The sequence below is a fragment of the Macrobrachium rosenbergii genome, chromosome 7 (genome assembly GCF_040412425.1).
Source record: "Macrobrachium rosenbergii isolate ZJJX-2024 chromosome 7, ASM4041242v1, whole genome shotgun sequence".
Taxonomy (NCBI): Eukaryota; Metazoa; Arthropoda; class Malacostraca; order Decapoda; family Palaemonidae; genus Macrobrachium; species Macrobrachium rosenbergii.
The window spans coordinates 9,947,330-9,970,592 of NC_089747.1; the positions used below are offsets into that span (position 1 = coordinate 9,947,330).

Sequence of the window (23,263 nt, forward strand, 5' to 3'; positions counted from 1 at the left end):
TGTGTGTGCTCTGGCAGGAAGGCCAATTAGAATTTGGGAATATGGCTCTCTTACTATTACGAGTATGTATATGATATTGTGACATTGATAACAGAATTTTTCTCAACTGGCTGATACTTAGTCCTAATAGCTACAAGACAGTATCCTGTTACAGCAAGCCTCTGTTGTAGCAGTGTTTTATTAATGACAGCTAATGCATTTGGTATACGCTTCCTATTAGTCGGTTTTATCAGGAAAACCAACTCTGTGTAGGAGTCATATTTAGATACTCAAAAGTATCCAGTTCTGCTGTGTAAAATTGAGTAAATAGGCTATATTCACCTCAGGTAACACCCAGGTTTAGGCTGGAACAGGAGTGAAGCCAAATTACAGAAAAGATGACTAAACCTAAACTTTACTATGTAATGAAAGTGTAGGTTGTTAGTTACTTGCTAATGATATCGTCAATTTTCTTTCTTGTTATGAATAGTAACCAAAGGATAATTTAACTGATGAATTATATATTTTGTCAGAATTTCACAGGTGTCGTTTTCATTGCATGGCATTGGAGGAGGAGGAGATGATATTAAAATGTAGCCAATGCATCTGGTGTATATGACTTTGGAAAGTTTAATTGTAATAAATATTGAATTTTGAAAATAATCACAAAATTTTAGTAAATTTTGGTCATGTATGTGGTTAATATTCCCATTAAATAGCTTCAGTTTGGAAGTAATGTACATTTCACCATGTTTATGTTCAGAGGTTAGGAACACACACCTTACAATTACAGCAATAGGGAGGCTATTTTGTTAAAGAAAAGTATGTCATTAATAATACAATACAACTGTACACGCATTTTTATTAGCTAAACACTCTTTATGCAGAGTGAGTAGTGTGAAAATAGCAAATGGGAAAATTAGGTCATTTGTACAGAAATTCAAGTACTTTCATTGCAACAGCTATTTGCTCAAGCAAATTAAGGTCAGACTGTCATCACCTTATGAACTAGGACCTCCCATGAGCGCTGTATCCAACACATACTATCAATCCTCTTCTGTCTGCCTTTGTGAGAAATTGTCAGATTTATTTTAGTACTTCATTTAAATTTTCCTCCCTTTCTTTTTTTTAATGTTCCATCTACTGTGATGTTGTGACAAGTTGAAATTTGTTTTCAAGCATATGCCAATTGTATCTCAAACATTTCTGGTTCTTCCATCCTTTTGTCGAATGCCACCAGCATCCTGGTATCAATGTTTTTGTGAGTAGCAGTAAACACCTCCATTGTTTTTTCTTTGTGCATGTTTCAATTTCCAGGGGCTTGATACTGTGGCTGATGCATTCTGGATTCGCAGTGTACTGAATTATTGTTCATGTTACTAAATTAGTATTTGAAAAATTGTTTGAGACCACTGAGTTACTAGACACTTGGGGTTTATTATGAAGTGAGATGTGAAAATTGGCAAGATAATTTTGAAGTTGTACTGCCAAGTAGGAAGAGGCCAAAGGGAAAGTACAAAAGCTGAATACAGAATGCAGTGCAAACTACTGATTATCATAAAAGTCACACTGTAAGTTGTACAACAAATAGGGTTGTTACTGAATGAACATCATGTTACAGTTTAGGGATTAATTTGCTTTAATTTGTTTTATGGGTTCATATTGATTAGAGTTTGTCGTGTAGATTCAAATGATCAAGTTATGCTTTTTAAATATTAAAAGAGACACGTCATGAATTCCTTACATGTAAAATTGCAAACCTTGCATTGAAATTAATGGAAAAACTCGTGTTTAAATGGTTTTTTGTATTCCATTTACATGTGGGTTAGGAAATGTTAAGGAGGAGTTGAGAGTTTTCCAGTTAGTTTCTATGTCTCCATCCATGCCTGGCTCCCAAGTTTCTTCTTTTCAGCTCTCATCTATTTACAGAAGATCAAAACATTCTCCTTTCTTTATTTGTGCGTATGCAATCTTCATCCTCCATTTGGTGCTTCTCCAACATCTCTTTGCTGATAGTCCTTCGCCTGGCTCTATTCATGTACCTTTCCCTGTGCCCCATTTTATCCCTTGCTTGTTAATCAGTCTATTTTAACTAACCAACCATTTACAATAAACTCTAGCTACTGTGGCACCCTAGAAAATCCAGAGACTTTGGTATTTGAGATGCCTAGCTAATAGTATAATTATCAAGTTTCCAAAAAATACATTAAAAATGATAGCTAAAAACTAGTAAGCTATTGTAACTTCTTTTAAAATTTGATGTACTAAGATTTTAACTTGCAACATTCTTTTACCTTCAGTGATACATATAGCATTGTGTTTGATAAGATCATTTTGTAATATATAAGCAATTACATAAACACAGGGACATTTTGTATTGTCTAAGTACAGGCAGTCCCTGTTAAAGGCGGGCTCAGTTAACGGTGATCCTGTTTTACGGTGCTTGTCTAGCAACGAAAATTGGCAATTTTCGGTGCCAAAAATTGGTGATTTACACTTTTCAGCGCCAATAATTGGGTATTGGTGCTGATACATACCTAGCAGAGATGCCGATAACCGAAAATCAGCGATTTTCGGCGCCAATAAGCCCCGAAAATTGCCAATTTTCAGTTATCATCACACCCTCAGAACAGAACCCCCACCGATAACCGGGGACTTCTGTAATTCAAATAGTCATCCCTTGGCTGTTCTGGTTTAGTTAGGTGATATTATAAACGTTTTTACTCGAGTAGTTTTGGCAGAATCAAGCAATAGACTTACCTGAGAACTAGGCTAGAATAAAACCCACATTCTTCAAGTATAAAATCCCTTCTCACCCTACTGGTTTGAAGAACATGTGAGTTTGGTTGTGAACAAAAGAAATAGGTCATGATGGGAGATAGCACTATCCCCACCTTGTACCTGAGTTGCTCGTAAAAATCTGATTTTTTATGTCCAGATGGGCTACCTTTCAGTGTTGCCTGTAGAATTAGAAGTACGGTTTTAATTAGAGGGGGTGGGTTTCTGCCACTAAGATGGCCAGGGGTATAAAATTATTAGATGGACAGGTAAAGTTGGTAAAGCTGTTACAAATACTGTATATAGGAACCTGGCGTTTAAACTATGCTAGGGTATAGGCAAGCATCACTGTCCCTCCTTGAAAGCCATGTCCAGCGTGGTAAACGTACAGTAGCAGTGAGGTTCACAAAGGCCATGTTCAATTTTTGCAGACTCTTAACTTACATGATGAAATCCTGTGCCCACAAAATAAAATATGTTTGCAGTATTGCATGTGGCAAAGAGTTATTATAAATGTTCAAATTGGCTCTATAGAAATGCTGTCTTTCTAACAGAACACTTGTACCTTTATATTATTATTATGTCAGTGCCTAGAGTTCACTATTGCCATGCAACTACCACAGATCTTTTGAGACAAGGTCAATAATTACATGGTATCAAATTTTGGAGTAGCAAACTATTTAATATATTAAATAATATGGACATAAGCAAATGCTTGTATAGTAATCTCATCATTCCAGTAGACACATGACCATGGCACATGCCTTTGCAAACCACAAAAAATGTGTGAAAAGCACATACAGTGGAACCTCGTTAAGCAGACATGCCTGTTCCAGAAGGTTGTCCACAAATTTCTGTAAATTGACTGAACTTTTCCGTTAAGGAATAATGTAAGTGGGACTAATCCATTCCATACTCAAAAAAATACAAAAATAGTAGCATTTTCGAATCCAGCAAGCTTAGCATGCAGAATCATTCAAAAAACCAAAGCATATAAAGATTATTCTCACTTTACCTGTACTTAGGAAAGCTGACATGTGCATTGAAATTGAAGAGGAGGGGGAGGAGATGATATTGTTTGGGAAGAAGTGTCCTGTAAAAATGGCAGTCACCTGTGCTTCTGGAGTCGTTTCTTTTCTCTCCTTATGGTGTTTTCTTCCACAGGTTCACTGAGTTTTTCTCTTAATAAAAACTTGTCTAATGATGTCCATTGTTGCCTACATTTTGAAATTTCTGTGAAGTGAGGCATGGCATTGTTTTTCAACAGGTTTATAACACAGTTTGCTACAGCTTTATCTGAGTGATATTTTTCCGTGAAACTTGGCAGTTCCCCTCATTTGGCACTCGTTTCTTCCTTCCTCCTCTTCCTCCTCCTTTTGAAAACAGTTCCTCAGCTGCCATTTGTTGCTGCTCTCTCTCAAGATCTTGCAGTTCTTCTGTGTTGAGCTCTGCCTTTTGCTCCTCCACGATCTCCTCCACATCATCATTACATACCTCCAAGCTCATGGACTTCCCCGTAGAAATATCCTATACAACAGGCTTAGCCTCAAAACCTTCAAAGAGTCTCTGTTGTAGCATCTGGCCACAGTTTCCTCCAGGCAGAATTCAGTGTCCAGTAAGAGACTTCTTGCCAGGCTTTGTCTATAAGGTTTATATACTGGAGGATGTTGAAATGTTTCTTCCAGAACTCTCTTAGGGTCAGCTGTGTACCAGAGACCACTTAGAAGTGCCTCCAGAATAGTGCTTTGGTATAGTTTCTTGAAATTAGAGATGACCTGCCGGTCCATGGGCTGAATTAAAGGGGTCACGTTAGTTGGCAAGAATCCCACCCTTGTAAAATTGAACTCCTGTAGCAACTTAGCCTCCAAACCTGGAGGATGAGCAGGAGTTCTGTTCAGCACAAGAAGGGCCTCGAGAGAGGTAATTGTTCCTCAAGGTGTTTTTTGATGGTAGGGTAAAGTACTTCATTCACCCTTTCATTAAAAAAAATTTCTTGGTTAGGTAGATATACCTAAGTTCCTCAGCAGCATTTTTACCAGAACTGGCAGTCTCCTCATGCCTCACCACGCTGTTTGCCATTTCTCATCTTGAATTCCTCAGACCACACATGACTGGCTTTGAACTCTTGAGTAGTACCATTATCAGCACTCATTCCAATAGTGGTTTTCAAGAAATCAACATGCACTTGCTTTTTCTTCTTGTAAATGATGGCCTCAGAAATAGTGTTGCCAACTAACTGTTTTTCATTTATCCAAATCCACAACTTCTCCAATAGTACAATAATCTAAGCCCGTCTTTTGGTAATAACTTTGACTCCCTTAGCAACATCAGTTGATTTGATGACTCCCTTAGCAACATCAGTTGATTTGATGGCTGCTTTATGTTTTATTATAGAAGAAACTGTTTGTTTTGATACCCCAAATGCCTTCAGCAGACCAACTACTAGGACATTATTTTCAGATCTTGCTATTATTTGTCTTTAAATCTCTGTTGTTGTTTTATCTTTCTTTGCCTTGCTGGCTTTACATTTGTCTTAGGGGACATAATGACTTGATTATTTGCATAAGAATTGCCAAAACATACAAAGAAGCATAAGACAATTTAGCAGAGATGCTCTTGAGCAAGAGATTTGTCCAATTAGCGCTTTCCCTTTGGAATGCACACGTGTAACAATCCTATACAAGTTCTAGGTGGTCATTTTTGTCCACCTGCAAGCTGAGCAGACATCCACAAATGGCAGGTTTTTCCTTTGAAAAAATGTCTGTAAATCAATTTTTCCGATAGTTGAGATGCCGCTAATGTTACAGCAACTGTTGCAATCCTTGGTAATATTGTAAGTCCACTCACAAGTGCAAAGAACATCATATGCACAAGTTTAAAGAATAGAAATGAGTTTGTAAACCAGCAGTTCTAAGACTCCTTTCTGAAAGTTTTCTGTTCATTTTGTTACTTACCTTTCAAAGATTTAAGGCGCCACATTTCGTTTATTGAACACAATTTTGCACTATTCCTTACATGATTGCTTTTGGAGTTAAATTGTCACTTAGAGGAAGAAAATTTATTAAGAATGGATTCACCCCTGTGGGTTGAGGATTATCTCACTGAGACCCTCAAGTTTTGATGGAAAGCATTTGACATAGTACTTTATAGCCATCATCTCTCTCTCTCTCTCTCTCTCTCTCTCTCTCTCTCTCTCTCTCTCTCTCTCTCTCTCTCTCTCTCTCTCCAGCCACAACCCACAACCATTGACTGATTGGTAGGATTGTAAATAATTGTTTAGGTTAACAATGACATACTAAATTTTAAGGGAACTTGCCAAATTATCTATCTTTGTCTGGATATGGACTGTAATGCTGGTCACTCAGTTTGTGAGACTAGTGCATTATCTTTGCACTATGACACCAGAAAGGGAGAAAATGATTCACCAGCAATCAGTGCACTTGTGAAGACAGATACATGGAAAGAATTATTGCAAATTACTCTACCTGTTTATTTGGCATTTATAATTCAGTAATTGAACTGTTGTTATAAGCTCTTCAAAGAGCAGCTATTTGAGCTTTCTGTAAACTTTTGTAAAAATACTTTGTAAAGTTGTTATAGTCTTATTACAAGAAATTGAATGAACCTGTAATTTCAGTGAATTGATGGAATTAAATTCAAACAGTGACTTATCTGGAATAGAAGTTTAGCAGGAAAATTGTACAACTTTCCAAAAGTGAATACACTACAGAAAATTAGAGAATTGATGCTAAGAATTTAAAATTGTGATGAAAGAGAGATTGGAGACAGAACTAGAGAAGAATCTAAATGATTGTTGTAAACAATGAGTGAAGAGGAATGCTTAACCTATACAAAGAAAGACACTGATTGGTTACTATGAATGGTTTCAACCTGATGGGGTGACAATTCTCGTCGAAGCCCTCCCAGTTTGATGGTAAAAATCTTTATGGAGCAATAAGCACTCACACCTCAGGAATTTACTAACATCTAGTTACATAATTCACTGCTTGTGTCAACAAGGATATACTAGATTCCAAGGAATGCTCCTAATCGTCTCGTCTCATTTTTCCGTAACTGGGTTGTTCATTAACAACTTTCTAACCATTAAGTTGCTTTATTTCACGTAGAACTAAGCCAAGTTGCACTGTTGTTGTGGAGAGAATGCACTGCTCCATGCAGCCAACTTCCTACACTGTTTCTCTTGCACAGCTGTATTGTCAACTCAATAATGTTCTCCCAGATTGCCTTCACATGTGTGTGTGTGTGTGTGTTTTTTTACAAGATGAACTTTCATCTCCCTTCATGGAATTTCAGTAAGTTGTGAATCTTTGTAGTATTTTTTTGGAAGGGCTCCATTTGCTGATTCTGTCTGTTTCATTTTTATTAAAGCTTAATTAGCTTTCAGTCACTGACACCCCTTATTTAAGCGACCAAGTTCTATTCCTAAAACTCAGTCAGTAATAGAATTGGTCGATAAGAAAGAAGTTAGTCGCTCCTCCCTTTCCTCTCCAGCATTTCCACCCCCAAGGGATACCTCAGTTGTTGACTGAATTTATTAGTGCTTAACTTTGCAAATGAAGGAAAAATAATAAACATAGTTATATTAGAATAAGATTTTTAGGAAGTTTAATTAAATGAAATTGCATAAACTATTGTGTTGTGTCTAAAATCAGTGTGTAAACCTAGCTTGTGTGTGCTTAGGTAGCACCCTGCATGTGCATCTCTCTCTCTCTCTCTCTCTCTCTCTCTCTCTCTCTCTCTCTCTCTCACAGTCACACAATATTTTATTCATATTTATTTATTGCAATGCATACATTTTTGTATATGTATGCACAGACAGACTGAAAAATGTTATATTTACATTACTGTATTAAGTACACATAGAGAGAGAGAGAGAGAGAGACAGTATGGGCTTGGTGCACAAGTACACATGCAGGCTAGCCAGTAGGCTAGGCTTACACATCGAGCGTACACAGAACAATCATTCATGGAACTTTATTTAATTAAACCTGCTGTAAATCTTCTGATACAGAAACTTTAAATCATTTCATATATTTAACCTATAATTTTGGTTTTCGTTTTTGTTTTGTTTGCATAATTAAGCAAACAGTGTCTTGAGTTATCTATTGTATGGCAGAGGAGATGAAGGGGAGAGGGGTGTTGTGTCTGCCAGACTTATGAGTAGCAGAGGTGGAAGGCCAAGGAAATTTCAGTAGCTGAGATGACAAAGTCATCTTGAACCTGTGTAGACATAGACTTGTGTGATTAGCAATTAGGGCCAACAGTTAGGCTGCAATTTCATGGTAGTTAGAGGATCACTTAGTTGCCATCATCTTTCATAATTCCACGTTCACACTTAATATTAATATTTTACACTCCTGGTGATTTACTTGATTTTGTACAAGTGCTTGTAAATATTATCAAGCTCCATAGGTCTCAGCCAGATTTTAAATATTTATTAACATCTGGGAGATTACCCAAGTGGATGACTTAACAGCTGGAGAACTATGCAGACCTTTGAGTTCCTCGTAAGTGGCTGTTGAGCATTTGTTATTCATAAATGTAGGCCTCTATTTTTTACTAGCAATGTCCTTACCATAGGCATTCCAATTGGTGTATATTACTGGTTTGCAGTCAGAGTCAAGGAACAAGAATGTTTGGCAAGTGAGATGGGGATTCCCTTGATGGTAGGCAGTCTCTTCCATCACATGAGGAAATTAGTTGGTTTTATGCCTGTGGAACATCAAAACTATGTCAAATTCTGTGTGTTGCCCACTACAAATCATAGTTAAGATCTATTAGATATCCTCACCTTGGGTTTTGTAGAATTTTGAAAGAAATCAGTCAACTTTGCACACATGTATATTACTTACCTCAGTTAGGAATGGGAATATAATTCATGTGTCAACTCTAAACTCATATTTTACATTTTGCTTCTTGCTAACAAGTAGCTATTGACCAGGAATCTGATGCTTTATGGATTATATTTGAAAGTATTGTAGAATGGCATGGATTTGTATGTGCATAGCCTTTTGCATTCACTTTTTCCTTAGCACAACGTTTTGCCTTTAACAATTGAGTTTGTGATGCATGTTTTATGTATTTGGGCATATCTTTGGGTGTGCATCAGTGGCATGAGGCCTCCTTATAATATGAATTCAGATTTTGATCATATGATTGAAGGGATTTTCTTAAAATTTTTATTTGACAGAATTGAACAAGTGTTCTTATAAAAGTAAGAAAATCCCCAAAATTTTGAAGTCTGAAGTATATTTATGTACAAATTTTTAATTTTTGCATTTAGAAAAAGTTAGTCCCAAAATTTTTTTAATTTAATATTATAATTAATAGATACCATATGAAATAATATGGAAAATCGATAATATTTCAGTCGCCTACCTCTTGTTTCTTCATTGAAATTAAAGTTTTCAGAAAATGGCAAAATAAAAAAAATTTATTTTTTAAGTACTGTACTCCTATCGAAACTATTGTAGGTAGGACGTGATTTTTTGTGTATAAGCAATTTTTCCTCTAGGAAATTATTTTGAAAAGTTTGTAATGATCAGATATAGAAAAGGAATATGCTTGCTCTTACAATGGTACTTTAGCCTGACAAACTTCAACTTACTGGATTTCATTACTAAAACCTATATGTCTTGAGTCCAGAAAATTAAAAATCATGTATTTAACAGAATAATCTGGTAAGTTTGCTAGACATAATGGTCAACCAATTCATATGTGCCTAATAATTTTAAAGGGACTTCTTTGTGTCCAGGGTAACTGGCCTGCTCTGTACATTTCTCTTACTGACTTTAATTTTTAGTGTGGTTGCCTTCCTCATAAAGAGCCTGAACCTCATATGAGATTGTTATCTTTTGTGTTCTGCATAATTTGCTGCATAGTGACTGTCTTACACTAGGCTAGTTTAGTGTAAGATTTTTTTTGCTGAATTATTCTGTACAGTAGTTATGTTTTCACTGAGCTACATTTTTTCTTACAAATGGATGAAGCTGTTATCAAACTGTTGCCAAATTTGTTTGATAATGAATATCATGCTCATTTATGTCAAAATCCTTATTATTTGTGGGCCATATAAAGGAAGTTATTTTTCAGATGTGTCAGGGCAAATTTGTTAACTACAGGTCCTTATGAATATTTTGTTTCTTCAAGAATGAATTTCAAGGTATAGTATTGTAGTTCTCAGCAACAGAGAAAGGCATGTACATACAGGTGCTGTAAAGTAAAGTTATTAATATGAACAATGTTCCTACAATCAGAAAACAAAAAAGATTTAAATATGGAATTTTTTCATTAGCATATGTTTATTTTGAACAAAAGTATATGTTGGATATCATGATATGAAGTGTTACAGTGGTACAATGCATAACAACCATTCCAAGTACAGTTTAAAGCTTTGAATGTCTCAACTACTTTTTTTAAGTGTTACCTAGCCTATCGCCTTTTCCTTTGCTACGGCTAGGCCCATATTTTATATATGCCCAATATTTTGCTCTTAGACTTTTGTGGTTTCTTAAATGAGGAATTTTGTGAAACTAGATCTCTCTTACATTGGGACTGGGTGGAATATAAAATATGTACAATATTTTTTGAAGGTGATAAAAAAAACAAATGTTTGATTGGACTTGTAGTCAACGAATTTACCCTGAAATGTACCCGAAAATGGACGCCCTTTATAAGGTCTACAAATATTGAATAAATCTGCATTTAAAAGATTATTATATTCAGTGTTAAAGAAGAACCTAGCAATACAGTAGTTTGATTTCAAATTTATTTGTAGAAAAGAGGAAATTTATCACAGTGAAAACACACTCAAGACAAGTACAGTAAAGACACACCTGTGCTAGGTTATCTCAGAGGGTTACTATCCACTGATTTAGGACAGACATAAAAAGTCATGTTGTAATATGGAGTGCAGTCTCCTTACACAAGGCAGATAATTGCACACTAAATATTCAAGTGGGTGGAAGATAGGTGGAAAAGTCGGGTGTGATGTGTCAATTACCCTGGAAGCAAAGAAGCCACCTTACTGTGTTAGACAGTCACATCTATTTCAATATCCTCTTGTTGAGCATGCTTACCAGACTATTTTTCCATACTCAGATGTATCCAGTACGTTGAATTGCATTAAGTTACCAGTGTATATTGCCTGCAAAAGTTTGAAAATAGTTTCCCAAGTAGTGGTTTATGATTTTACTCATATGAAAGGAATTTTGTTGAGTTGTACATGTGTAAATTTGCTTTTATGTTATTTTTATTCATTTCGAAGTTGTTATTTTATGTTTTGTATTTGCCTTTTTACCTTTTTTATTTTATTTGCTGTCATATAATAACTTTCACCATCAGGCTACCCAGATCCATTTCGGGAAGGTGAGGGGGACGTGGGTATGTGTGGTCCTCACTCCATGAGTAGCAGTGTAGAGGGATTATTCCTCCCTCCCTCAGGAAGTATCGGTAGTGGTCCCCAGTCACTCTCATTAAGCCAGGGGTCCATTGGTGGTGGGGCTGCCATTGTCCCAGGTGCAGCAGGTTCATTGCCTGGAGGGGTGAGTGGAACTTCAGGGTTGGTCAAGTGTGAGAGTGATACAGCTGCGCTTAGTCACCAGCAGCAACAACAGCAGCAGCAAAACCAACCCTCACAGGCATCTCCCACATTCCCACAACATCCACGGGTCCATCGTAGAAATGTTTCTGATACCTCCGCCTTTAACAAGTAAGTTCGTCCTTAATTTTAGGAGATTATATGTATCAAAATTGGAGTACAGTAGTTGAGAAATTGTGATTGTATAACTGAATGAAAACCTTTGAATTGCTTCATTCCAAGCCAGTGTGTCATCAGAAACTCTTGGATTATTTGATCACAGATCATATAGAATTTAAATACAGTGTATGCACATACTTTATGCACATTTACATATTCCTACAGTAATTGCATTACATAAAGCACGGACACTGGTGAGCATTGTCCCATAGTCGTGTTATTCTATGCTGTCTGCTGAAGTAGGGTATTGAGGATAAGTTTGAATTTCAAAAGTGTTGTGATTTTGCCAAAAGAACGCATACAAATGGTCAGACAGTAGCACGTCACGTTATCAGATGCTTTAGGGTCTGGTCATCTGATAAGTAACAATGTATATTTCAGCAACCTGCTGTTCCACATACTGTAGCTCCTAGCCTAAACAAATCCATACTTTGCCTAACTTGACCTAACATTTAATTTTAGACATTATAAAAAATGTATCGCTTCTAAAATGGTAGCCTGTCAAAGAATTATCATAATGGTGGTATTTAACAATGGGTTTTGACAGTTTCACATTTGTTGTTGTTTTTTCATATAGTACAGTATAGTCCATAAAAGTTTTTATTTCACTTTGTTTACAGTTTAAGTGTATATTGAACAATATGTGAATTTTTACTCTCAAGAAAAGGATTGTATTTTATCCTCATATTTAAAGAACACATCTGATCATCTTAGTCTTCAGATACCAGTTGTTGTTAGTACAACTTCACAGAATTACTGGGATTGAATTGCAGTTGATTTTCTGTTTGTTAAATATTTATGCAAATACCATTTCCATATCTGCTCCCTAAACTATACAATTTTTTCTTTCTGTTACAAATTGCAATGTGATTTGGTGCAGGAATTTGAGCAAATTGAATAGTAATGAGTCTTAGAGACAGAAACTGTTTTGTTAGCTTAAGTAAATCTTGCTTTTGAATTTTCATTGTTAAAAACTAAACCAATCAGTCATTGGTATAAAGCATTTTCACTACACTTAAATGTTTGCAATGCCATGCATTGTTGTAGAGCAAGAAGAGAGGTGGACATTTGAGTTCCAAATTTTCAGATATCTCAGTATTGATACAAAAAGGTTATTTCCTGTGCTTTAAACTTCAGTTAAATTCGGTTAAAACATTATTGAGTATTATGCAAAAAAAAAATGTACTGGGTTTGATCATGATACATTAGTTACATTTGATACTCATGTTCTTTTGATTTCAGAACATTTGCCAGTGAAACTACACAGTTCTTGGCACCTTTTGAAGCATCAGTAAGATCAGCTGAGAAAGATGATGTCCCACCAAATACTGAAGGATCACATGTAAGAAATATTTCTTTTATGTCCTACTACAGATTACTGGTCAGTTAGTTTTAGGTAGTTTTGTGTTTTATATTCTTTCTGTAATCCCTTAAAAAGTAACCTTGATACTAGTACTGCAGTTATTATCCATTTGCACAGATGAGCGCTTGATCAATCCTTTAACCTTAGTTAATGAAGATAGATGCTAGATACTCTTTGAAGGTGGAGAACATCAAATTGAGGTATTAGATATAAGGAATTTTTAAGTTGGAAAATCAAGGAGAAGAGCTCTGCTCGGGATGACTTAATAGCACTTATTGTATGGAGCTCCCAGAGCTTTACTTATGAAAATGTAGAGAAAATTCTACTCAGTAGAAAATAAATAATGAAGAATTATGGTGTGTAATTCTTTGGGATAGAAGTTTTGATTTATTTGTAGTTTCTCAAACAGGTCAAAAGTTCATGTTATTTGGTAAGATTAGTATATGCTGATGTATAATAGTATATATCCTGCATCAGTTGAGTTTTTATTTATTATAGTTTAGATTGAACCCATAATTTTTAGGGGAATTGCCCATTATTTACCCAAGCACCTAGGAACTTATGTGTAATCTTGAACTTATATCTCCCCCAAGGCTTATAAAGTATACCTCTTTGTTATGAAATTGTAGCAATGTCACTAAAATTTGCCAGATGTATCGTACTTCCTCAAACAAGATACTTTTTGGAGGAACCTGGGTATCTATACAGGTGTGGTAGATTCAGTGAATACCGTACACTGACACTAACCTTAGTTTCATTGTCAACTCACTGCTTAAGTGTTTTTAACCAAGGTGTTATTTGGGGACATTAGCCACATGCAATAAGACATTTTGTCTTTACTTCAAGGACATTTTAGATCTTGGAATTCATGAGAGGTTATGAATGCCATATATCTATTTTGATAAATATTTATCTTGCAAAGCTGAATCTCTCAACTATTATTAGATATATTATAGAATAAAAAGTTTGATGTTTGTCGTATGAAGGAGATTACATATTACAGTACAGTACAGCATTTAGATCTAGTAATCATTGTGTAACTTACTGAAATGCTGGAGTCCATGTGATTAAGGATTTTGCTTATGATTTTATCTCAGGATTTTTTTTTATACAATTAACTATACCAACAGGAAGGTCTAGTCAGCTCGGAGGTAGACCTTGCAACTGCAGAGGTTCGAGCATGGAATCCCTTCAATGACATGACGCCGTTTAGTCAAATGTCTGAGGATCATATATTTGGTGCTGAGTTTGATAAGATTCGAAGAGGATCTCAAAGCAGTAAGCATAAATTAGGCATGTGCTCTATACTTTATTTTTTTGTTTGCAGTGTGCTACATTTTGGTTGGCAATAGCCATGGTGCTTCTTTTAACGCTTGCTTGCTTGCTGGGTATGGCTACCATTTTGCTGCTTAATAAAATGTAGGCATATTGTGTGTTTGTGTATGTGAAATAAAAGCAGACGGAAACAAAAAATTCTAAACTGGAAATGCTTTTAAATGCATAAAAAATTATAGATCAGACAGTCAAATTACTTTTCAGAAAGTGTCTTTCTTTGTACAGGTTGAAAAAGATAAAAAGTGGTAAGTCAAAGTCTGAGTGCATTTAATATTAGATATTAAAATGAAAATGAAATGAATGAAATTGTTTACAGTATTATTCTTGATCTTCAAGAGCACTTAATGTTCACTTACACCTAAATGATTTTGAAGAACAATTGAAGGACATAACATTTTTATTAGAAGTCTTCACCTGCCCAAGAGGCTTGGTAGAATGACTTCCTTGAAACAGGGTGAATATCACAGGGAAAATTGTATAATATACTATGAGTCCTTCATTGTCAGTGTTATTTTCATACAAAACTATGGCTTGCTTATTTGTTGAAATATATAGTTAACCCCAAAATTCATTTGTTCCTGTTTGCTTTTGTTTTTTTGTAGGTTTGATTAGCTTTTCACCATATCTGCACTGTATCTATATTCTTTTTAAATATGAACTTGATTTAAAAGTAAGTTAGCCTTGTTACAAACTGTGTTTGTTGTGTTGCCGAATCTGTAATTTTTTTTATACACCTTAGAACATTTCACAAAACCTGACCTAAGCACTTAATACCATGTAAACTCATTTCTAGCTTCTTATTTACCCACTCTATTTCATGTTGATGGGGTAACATTTTGTGACCTGTCTTATTTATTCATTCTCTTGCTGAAGAGAAGAACATGTCCAAAACACACAAGAGGAATCAGTAAAAACCTCCTCAGAAGACTTCAGTATATGGTGTTGAAAAGCTCTCTTATGGGTGAAGCAAAACTGCTGCTCCACCTATGAGCCAGGGCATGCCTCGAATGTAAGCTGAGGAGAACGCAGCTTCTCTTGGCATGATGACGACATGAAAGGTTTATGCATACTTATAGGAAGGCCATATTGAGGCATGGTAGGGTACGATATGGGTCAAAACATGAGCCTTTCCTTTCCTTGATCACCATGTCCCTCCCTGCCGTATGATATTTTTAAGCTTCTTGTCTACTGACGTTCAAATACTGCTGTACAAGACACAGTAAGACTTATCTGTTTTGGCATTTTAATGGGTCTGCCCCTCCCAAAATATCCTTATTTCTGGATTACAGCAATGTGCCATGGACAGATATTTTAAGTACTCTCAAATATTGCAACTTCATAAACTTGAGCAATCTTATGAACCTGTCCAACCTAAAATTAATCACTCGTATATTTTATACAATATAGTTTATCTTTAACCTCTTAGAATATTTTATAGTATTAATGCAAATAAAGTAAAATAGAAAATGCAGTATACTTACACATTACAGTATACTTTATTGAAGACAACAGTGAACATTTTTGGAGGTTCTGTTGGAAGACACTGAGGGCCATTTGCAATAGAGGAATGGAACTTAGGTTAAGTGCAGATGGTGAACATTTGCGATTATGTTGGAGGTCGCTGAGGTTTTGTCTTAAGTGATCACTTGTTTGCAATAGTTAGTGCTCATGTCCAGTGGTGGGATTTGTTACTTGTCCTTTTCACCAGAAGTAAGTATTATTTACCGACTCAGTATGTAATATGATTACCTGCAAATGTCGAAATCAGTTTTATTAGATGTTTAGATTTCATTTTAAATTAAAATCAGTCAGAGCTTTACCATGTCAGGCACAGGGATAATTTTCCTTGACTTTTTCAAGAAAAAAAAAAAACTGTGTTGTCATGTACACTATTGGTTGTTTCATATCCATATACAAAACACCTGCATAAGCAATTGAAATCACATTTATCTTTTTTTCTTACATTTTACAATTTCAAGTTATATGCCATTCATTTTGAGGCATCATTTGTCAGGAGATTCTATGGAGCATTATTACAAATTTCCTGTTTGTCATCATTTTTAATAAGAAGTTGAAGCTGTACACCGATTATCCTTACTAGTCATTGACAGTACAGTATATATATATTTTTTTTATTTGTAGGTATATCAAATGTGAAGAGTCGTGAGAGTCTAGTTATGTCTGCAGAAGATGACCCTTTTGGTGCTGCACCATTCAGTGCCCCTGGTAAGAATGTTATTTAATATTTCTTGTATTTGAAAAATAGTATTAGATTTATTTCAGTTACACTTCATTCATACTCTTGTTCAATAGGCATTTTTCCTGTTTTGAAAGGTTTTATATATTCTATATTGTCAAAGGATACACTATTGTATCTTTCAGTATTTTCATTGGAGAGGGAGACAACTCAATCCTTTGGAATTACGCTGCACAGTTTAATGTCTGTTAGTGATTGGTTAGTCAAGAGTTCTTCCCATTGCATTTTTAAGAACTTGATTGATTTTGAGCTACATACTATTGCATCTTGAGTACTTCTTGGTCCAAATGCTTTTAAAACCTTTCATTTACAAAGCCATTTATTCATTGTTTTGGCTTTGCTTATAATGCACTTGAAAATATATCAAAAGGCCAAGTCATAAATCATCTTCAGGGATTTTAGACATTTGGGGTAGGTTTCCAGTGTCTCTCAGTAAAATTTTGTTATTGACCACACCTCCTATGTATGGGAAACAAAAGTCAATGGTGAGGACTTTATTACCACAAAAAGTTGGCTTAGGAAGGGAGTAAGGAGATATGCAAATATTATATAATATGGGTATAATTTGCTTAGGTTCATAATACAAGATTGCCTCATATTAATGGACACCATTATTAGGATTTTGTCAGTTTATGGAGGGCACATGAAAAGTTAGTAAAAATACATATTATTTCAGTAATGGATACAGATTTGATAAAGCAGTTTATGGAGGGCACATGAAAAGTTAGTCAGTAAAAATATATATTATCTCAGTAATGGATACAGATTTGATAAAGCCTAGGTGTATGATTTCAGCTTCCTTGTTTAAACTTGTTGGCTTCTGCTGATTCACAGCAAATCTCAGTCCATGATGTTCCTCAAAATCTTGCAGCCTCATTCTTTATCTGTAACTGGCCTTGCCAACATCCTAAGCTGTGTGCGTGGTTCTCTGAACCTTTGGTCCTATGACCACATCTTGGTGTTGATTGGCTTGCATCCACATGAAGGTCAGTTGGATTAATCAATCAATTCAATCAATTGTTGTGCTTATACAGTAAAATCTCACTAATCTGGGCTAATAAGGTATGGATCTTCTCCAGATTTCCTGATGTCCGGATTAACTGAATTTATTTTTGAAAGGCTGCTCAAGGCAAGCTAATAAACATACAAAATATTAACAAAATTTTATTTTTAAAAGTGTAGTATGAATGAAGTTTATTCTTAACACATTTCATAAAAAAGGAACATATCAGAAACATTGACAGAGTTGAAAAGCATCTAAAAACCAAGTTGTGTTTTCAAGCATGCTTAAAGTATACATATAGTTTTATCAAATAAAGTAACTATTACTGTGCTGAATGGAGTGATTTGTGTGCAGTAATTACTGGAATCGCAAGATCATAAATGCATTTAAATAGTAAGAAAACAATTTTTTCTATTATTTTGTTTTAAGTAATTTTATTCTGTTTCATTTCTAGTTTCTGTGTATGTTCGTCTTGCTTATTTTATTCAGTAAAAAGTTTTTTAGTATTGTGCAGTGGACTTGAAAGAGACAACATACTTATTTTATTTGATTAAACCTTTTAACTTTTCATTTAACAATGTTCAACTTTAACTTATTAAAATTTTTAAAGTCATCTGGTACTTCAGTATTTGTCGAGATTATCCAAAAATCCAGATAAAAAGGGTCTGTATTAGGAATTTTTTGTTTCCCGTTATCAGAGTTAAGATATAAGATATTGTTTTAGCACAGAAGGTTTTGTTCTAACAAAGTACCGTCGATCTTCTCCAGGTTCTCGTCGACAGAAAAATTCCATGAAACCAGGGACAAACATGCAGATGAATAGTACTGAGAATTTGGTAGCATCGCCAACTGACCCTACTTCAGGTGGAGGTAAAGATGCTTAATGCTACCATACACCAAGCATAATATTTAGACATAGACTTTATAACAGTAGCCGTGATACACATTAGCAACTGTCTCACCTATGTGACATGGACTTAGTGTTCTGTCTTTATTTTCACATGACTACATTCTAGTTGAGAATCATTTTTATTATAACAGTCCAATTCTTATGTTTCATGTAGTTTTCCTTTAAATTGTTGGGTATTCTTTGAAGCATGGCAGTACATTGCTACCCAACTTACTAAAATAATCGTATATGAAAATTTACATGAAATGAGACTGCAGTATGTTAAACCTTTTCCATATACAAGCTTAGAATTGCAGGCTCTAAGAGTATACTGCTGTATTTCCAGATTTTATGGTATGACAAAAGTCTGTAGCTTGAACTGTGTGGGAAGTTCTGGTTTGATACAAGTGAAGGCATGTTTAAATGCTTTATATAATTTGGTGCAGTGTAATTATTCTCATTGAACTGAACCTGTTCATTTCCCAACTTGAGAAAGTTTTCAGTATTTAGAGGCATTTAACAGAAGCACCATCTTAATAGGCTTTTATTATTGTTTTCTTATTTTTATTGCACATAATTATACTACATGCTTGGTCTATTATAGAAATGTCTTGTGGCAGATGAAATATTGTCTCAAAGGGAACTGATATGTCAAGTGAAGGAGTAAACTTTAATTCTAAAACCAGTGCTAGGGGAAAAGTGATACAGGTAGTTTTGTTTGTTTAGCTTCAACCTTGGCAATGACATTAGTCAGTAGCCAGAATTATAAATATTCCCATCTAAGTAGTTTTTGTTTTGATATATGATGTGGCATACCACCTAAGTAAATATACATTGTGCTAGCCTGGTAGAAGGACAGTACAGTATACCTTGACTGCATATTGTTGGTTGGGAGAGCCAAGCTTGGTAACTAGTCACTGATTTCAGCAAAAAAAGTTATTCTTTAAGAAATATCTTTAGTGGAATAGCTGAAGATTAATATTATTAAGGACGGGTTGTAGGTCCTACTTAATGATGAGAATACTCATAAGTATAGTAAGCTGATGTGTCATCATGTGGTCATATGGAATAGTATCAACAATGTTACCTCTAAAACTGAGCAGCCTCAGTATCCAGGCACTCTGGAAGTCAATTGAAAAGGAAAAAACAGTATCAAAATTAGTTCAAAATTTAGTCACCAAAGTATTGTGGTGAATGTAAAGTGAATTTTTAGGCAAGTATTACCCTGATATCTTTTCCTTATGCTCAAAAAAGTAAAAACGTTGGGTTAGAATTTTAATTTGTACGTTACTTTGCCAGTGTGCTTAAGTATGCTAAAAATTTTGTAGCCAAATGTCACAAGCAGAGAAAAGATTAGAGGAACTTTGGTCAACTTATGGGCAACTGAAAAGCAACCAAGACTAACAGTGAAATTATACCAGACTGCCAAGTTGTGATAAAAATGTGAAATTGGGTAAAATTTCTCAATAGCTCTTTTGCAAGAAAAAAAGATGAGATTAAAACAGAGAGCATTACCCATTGTTAAGTGTAGTTAATCAAACTCACCGGTGAAAGAAATAGAATGTCTGATACTATAAGCCAAGTCAGTCGTTTATCAGAACTGTAACTACTTTGATGGGAGTAATGACATTTGTCTCTGGTTTTTTATTTAATTAAGAAAAAAAGCATTTTCTGAACCCTTCTGATTTCCTTTCTTTTACAAATGATTATTTGCATTTTTCAAGTATATTATTTTTTTAGAATGTATCAGTATTAAAAACGCTGGAGGTTTCAGAGTTTTTTTTTATATATATATATTTGACCGGTGTAATTTACAACAATTGATTTATCATGCTTCTGGTAATTGTTTGTCTGTCGTGTATTGTGCATAAATTTTCTTTTGATATTTCGAAAAGAAATTGTGATATTGCTTTTGACATCAGTCTGTAGCTTCAGTCAAATGAAATTTTGACTTGTCTTCTAGTCTTAATATAGTGCGTGGGCTTGTAGTGTATGGTGGTCATTCCCTTATCCATCATTATAAGAAATTTTGATCGTAGGAATTTATGGTCCAGTATTTCCCCTAGTATCCCATTGACAACAAGGACTTGAATTTGTCATCTGCATTCTTATATATTTAATTTAGTTTAAGATTTAGTTAACAGAAATTCATACAGAAAGTGGAGGTACAGACTTTTTAGTTAGGTGTCCAGTAACCAACATTTCCTTGGTTTTATTTCAAATTGCTCTTCATGTGTTTCTACATTACACATATTTCCGTACTGGTACATATGATCATGGTATATATTTGCTGTGCAGTGCAGTAGCTCTTAAAACTAATTCTTTGAGAAAAGTTTTTGTGATTGTCAGTCATTTGTATTTGATATGTCAAAATCTCCCCCACTCCCACCCTGCCCAGAGTGAATATTAGAAAGTCCTTCAATACTTCTTTTCATGAGGTCTGTCTTTAATATTTATTTTCATTTACCCTTTAAAACATTTCAGTGTATTTTATGCTATCATATTTTCAAAGTGTTAGTCAAGCAGTATACAAATATTTTCAGTATGTTTGTATCTAAATGTTGGTCAGATGGGGCTGTACTCATTTATTCATTATTGAAATATAAGGTATGCTGAAACAACACTGTACTGTTAGTGTTATCTATGGAAAGCCTGTCAAGGGTGAGACCGTGAAACGCTAATCTTGAAATTGTCCTAAAAACCGTATTTGAGAATTTTGAGTGATTCCACTCATTTAACACTGGCTCTTTGACTTCCCCGATTCAGTTATTTCATATTATATTACTCTCAGTATATTTCCTTTAAGTGAAGGACACATTTGAAAATTGAGGATCTTAGTTTACTGTTATTTCATTGTCTTGAATTTTGTTGCACTGACTTTCAAACATTTATTTTATTTGTTGATTTTAACCTTTCTTATTTTATTCACCTCAGTAATTATATTTTCATAGATAGTTGAGAATCCTGTTGTAGTGTTTCTTACTGAACTGATCACATAAATGCGAGGCCATATTAAGAGTTTGTTTATCACTAGATCATAACACTGTCTTCAATAATTCAGTTAGTCTAGTATTCTCAGTACAACGTATGCCATGATTGAAAGGTAATTACAGTAGTAGGTCCCATCCGTGAGATTGACTTCAATCATTTGCCTAAGTCATAGTAAATTCTTCTTAGTATGCTAAAGTAAAGTCCATTACACATTTTTACAGTGTAGCACTATTCACTGCTTATGCTAGCCAATAGGCTAAAGGTATGCTTGCATAGTTTCTTTTTGAAGTAGTGGTCTTTGATCCACGCTGTTTCAGTGCTTTGAGTTTTAAACTTGTGTAAGAAACTTTAAGGTGGTTTATTATTGACCATCTTTCAAAGCGAATGGCATATGTTTAGCTTATATTTAAATTGCATCAATCAAACCAGACAGACCAGGGAAGGTAACTGTCTCCCTCACGTTTAGTTTCACTCCACTGAACATCACAAGTCACATGATTTGTGATTTGGGTAGTGTATTATTTGTACAGGCAGTCCCCAGTTTACGACGGGGGTTCCGTTCTTGCGCCGCGTCGTAACCCGAAAATCGTCGTAAGCCGGAAAATCGTCGAAAATCGTCAAAAATCATAAGAAAACCTTACTTTTAATGCTCTGGGTGCATTGAAAACGATGTAAACTGCATTATTATTGAGTTTTACATCAAAAACCTTCAAATTATGATTATTCTGCCGTTTTGGGGCCATATTTCTTCCGTTGATCGGCGTACGACGCTAGTCAGAACCCCGAACATGCGTCGTAAGCCAGGAAATAATTTCTGATGAATATATTTGAAAAGCGTCGTAACCTCGGAACGTCGTAAGCCGGAACCGTCGTAAACCGGGGACTGCCTGTACTGTTTTCAGTTGCCGGTGATATAGGAAACTCAGCAACAAGTAATGGCTGCTCAGTTTTCTCAGATTTCATAGAATGCCCTTGATACTAAGTGTAGCAGACTTGTTGTCTCAAATTACACAAGGTATTGTACATAGTCAGTTACACACTCAAATCACAAGCCCCTTAAGCCATTCACCAACCACCATTGCATCTCACAGACTACACAGATGTTCCTTCCCAAAATTTTTTTGCCACTTGTCGTATCAGTAAATGATTAAGTCATGAAATGGAGCTCATTGGTCACACACACATGTATCTTGAGCAAATAATTGACACATTGGTTTTAAGAGAAATGGATGAATTATAAATTGGTTTCAAGAGAAATGGATAGAATATAAATTGGTTTTAAGAGAAATGGACGTGTTAGAATGCTAATTTAATGAATTCTTTTTCCTTATTGAACCAAGATATAGGGAAGCAAGTTATTAGAATTTTAATAGAAGTACCTGTGGGTCATGTAGTCGTCACATAAAAGATCAGGGTTGCTGAGGTGTAAATTCTTTATACAGTAGCTGTTTTTTTGCTAGGGTTGTTTGTTGGATGATATGATTGCTTGATGGTTGATAGCTTTCTCTAGTCGTACTTCTTCAAGCAGAATTAATGACATTGCTTGCCATGGTATGATTACACATTTATCCAATTTTGTTGGTATGACTTAGGATTTGTTGATGAAATTACTCTGGTAGTAAACTTCATAGCTTTTATAATTTGATCATTTATGTAAGAGCATTGTTGTTGTTTTGTTTGATTTCCAAAGTAGTTTTTGAGATAATTAAGAAAATTTTATTATCAGTTATCTGTTATTGTACTCTGCATTTGTTAATTCTAATACATACACATGAAGTGCATACAAATTTATTTTATACAGTATATTCCACAATTGAGAATTTGAATTCCTTTGGAAAATTCATGTTTGCATAATACAGTATTGTGAATGTTAGTTATTCACATTCCTT

The 23,263-nt window shown here is 34.9% G+C and overlaps 1 protein-coding gene across 2 annotated transcripts in view; it reads left to right on the top strand.

Annotated features, from left to right (window-relative positions):
- Nak (Numb-associated kinase) overlaps positions 1-23,263 on the top strand; it is a 94,823-nt gene that overhangs the window by 31,602 nt on the left and 39,958 nt on the right. Inside the window, exons 10-14 of one of the 2 annotated variants that reach the window (XM_067106498.1) lie at positions 11,122-11,488; positions 12,779-12,878; positions 14,030-14,192; positions 16,377-16,460; positions 18,263-18,364. In XM_067106498.1, the coding sequence (XP_066962599.1) occupies positions 11,122-11,488; positions 12,779-12,878; positions 14,030-14,192; positions 16,377-16,460; positions 18,263-18,364 (816 nt within the window). The remainder of the gene's footprint in view (positions 1-11,121; positions 11,489-12,778; positions 12,879-14,029; positions 14,193-16,376; positions 16,461-18,262; positions 18,365-23,263) is intronic. The other variant, XM_067106499.1, reaches the window with a different exon arrangement.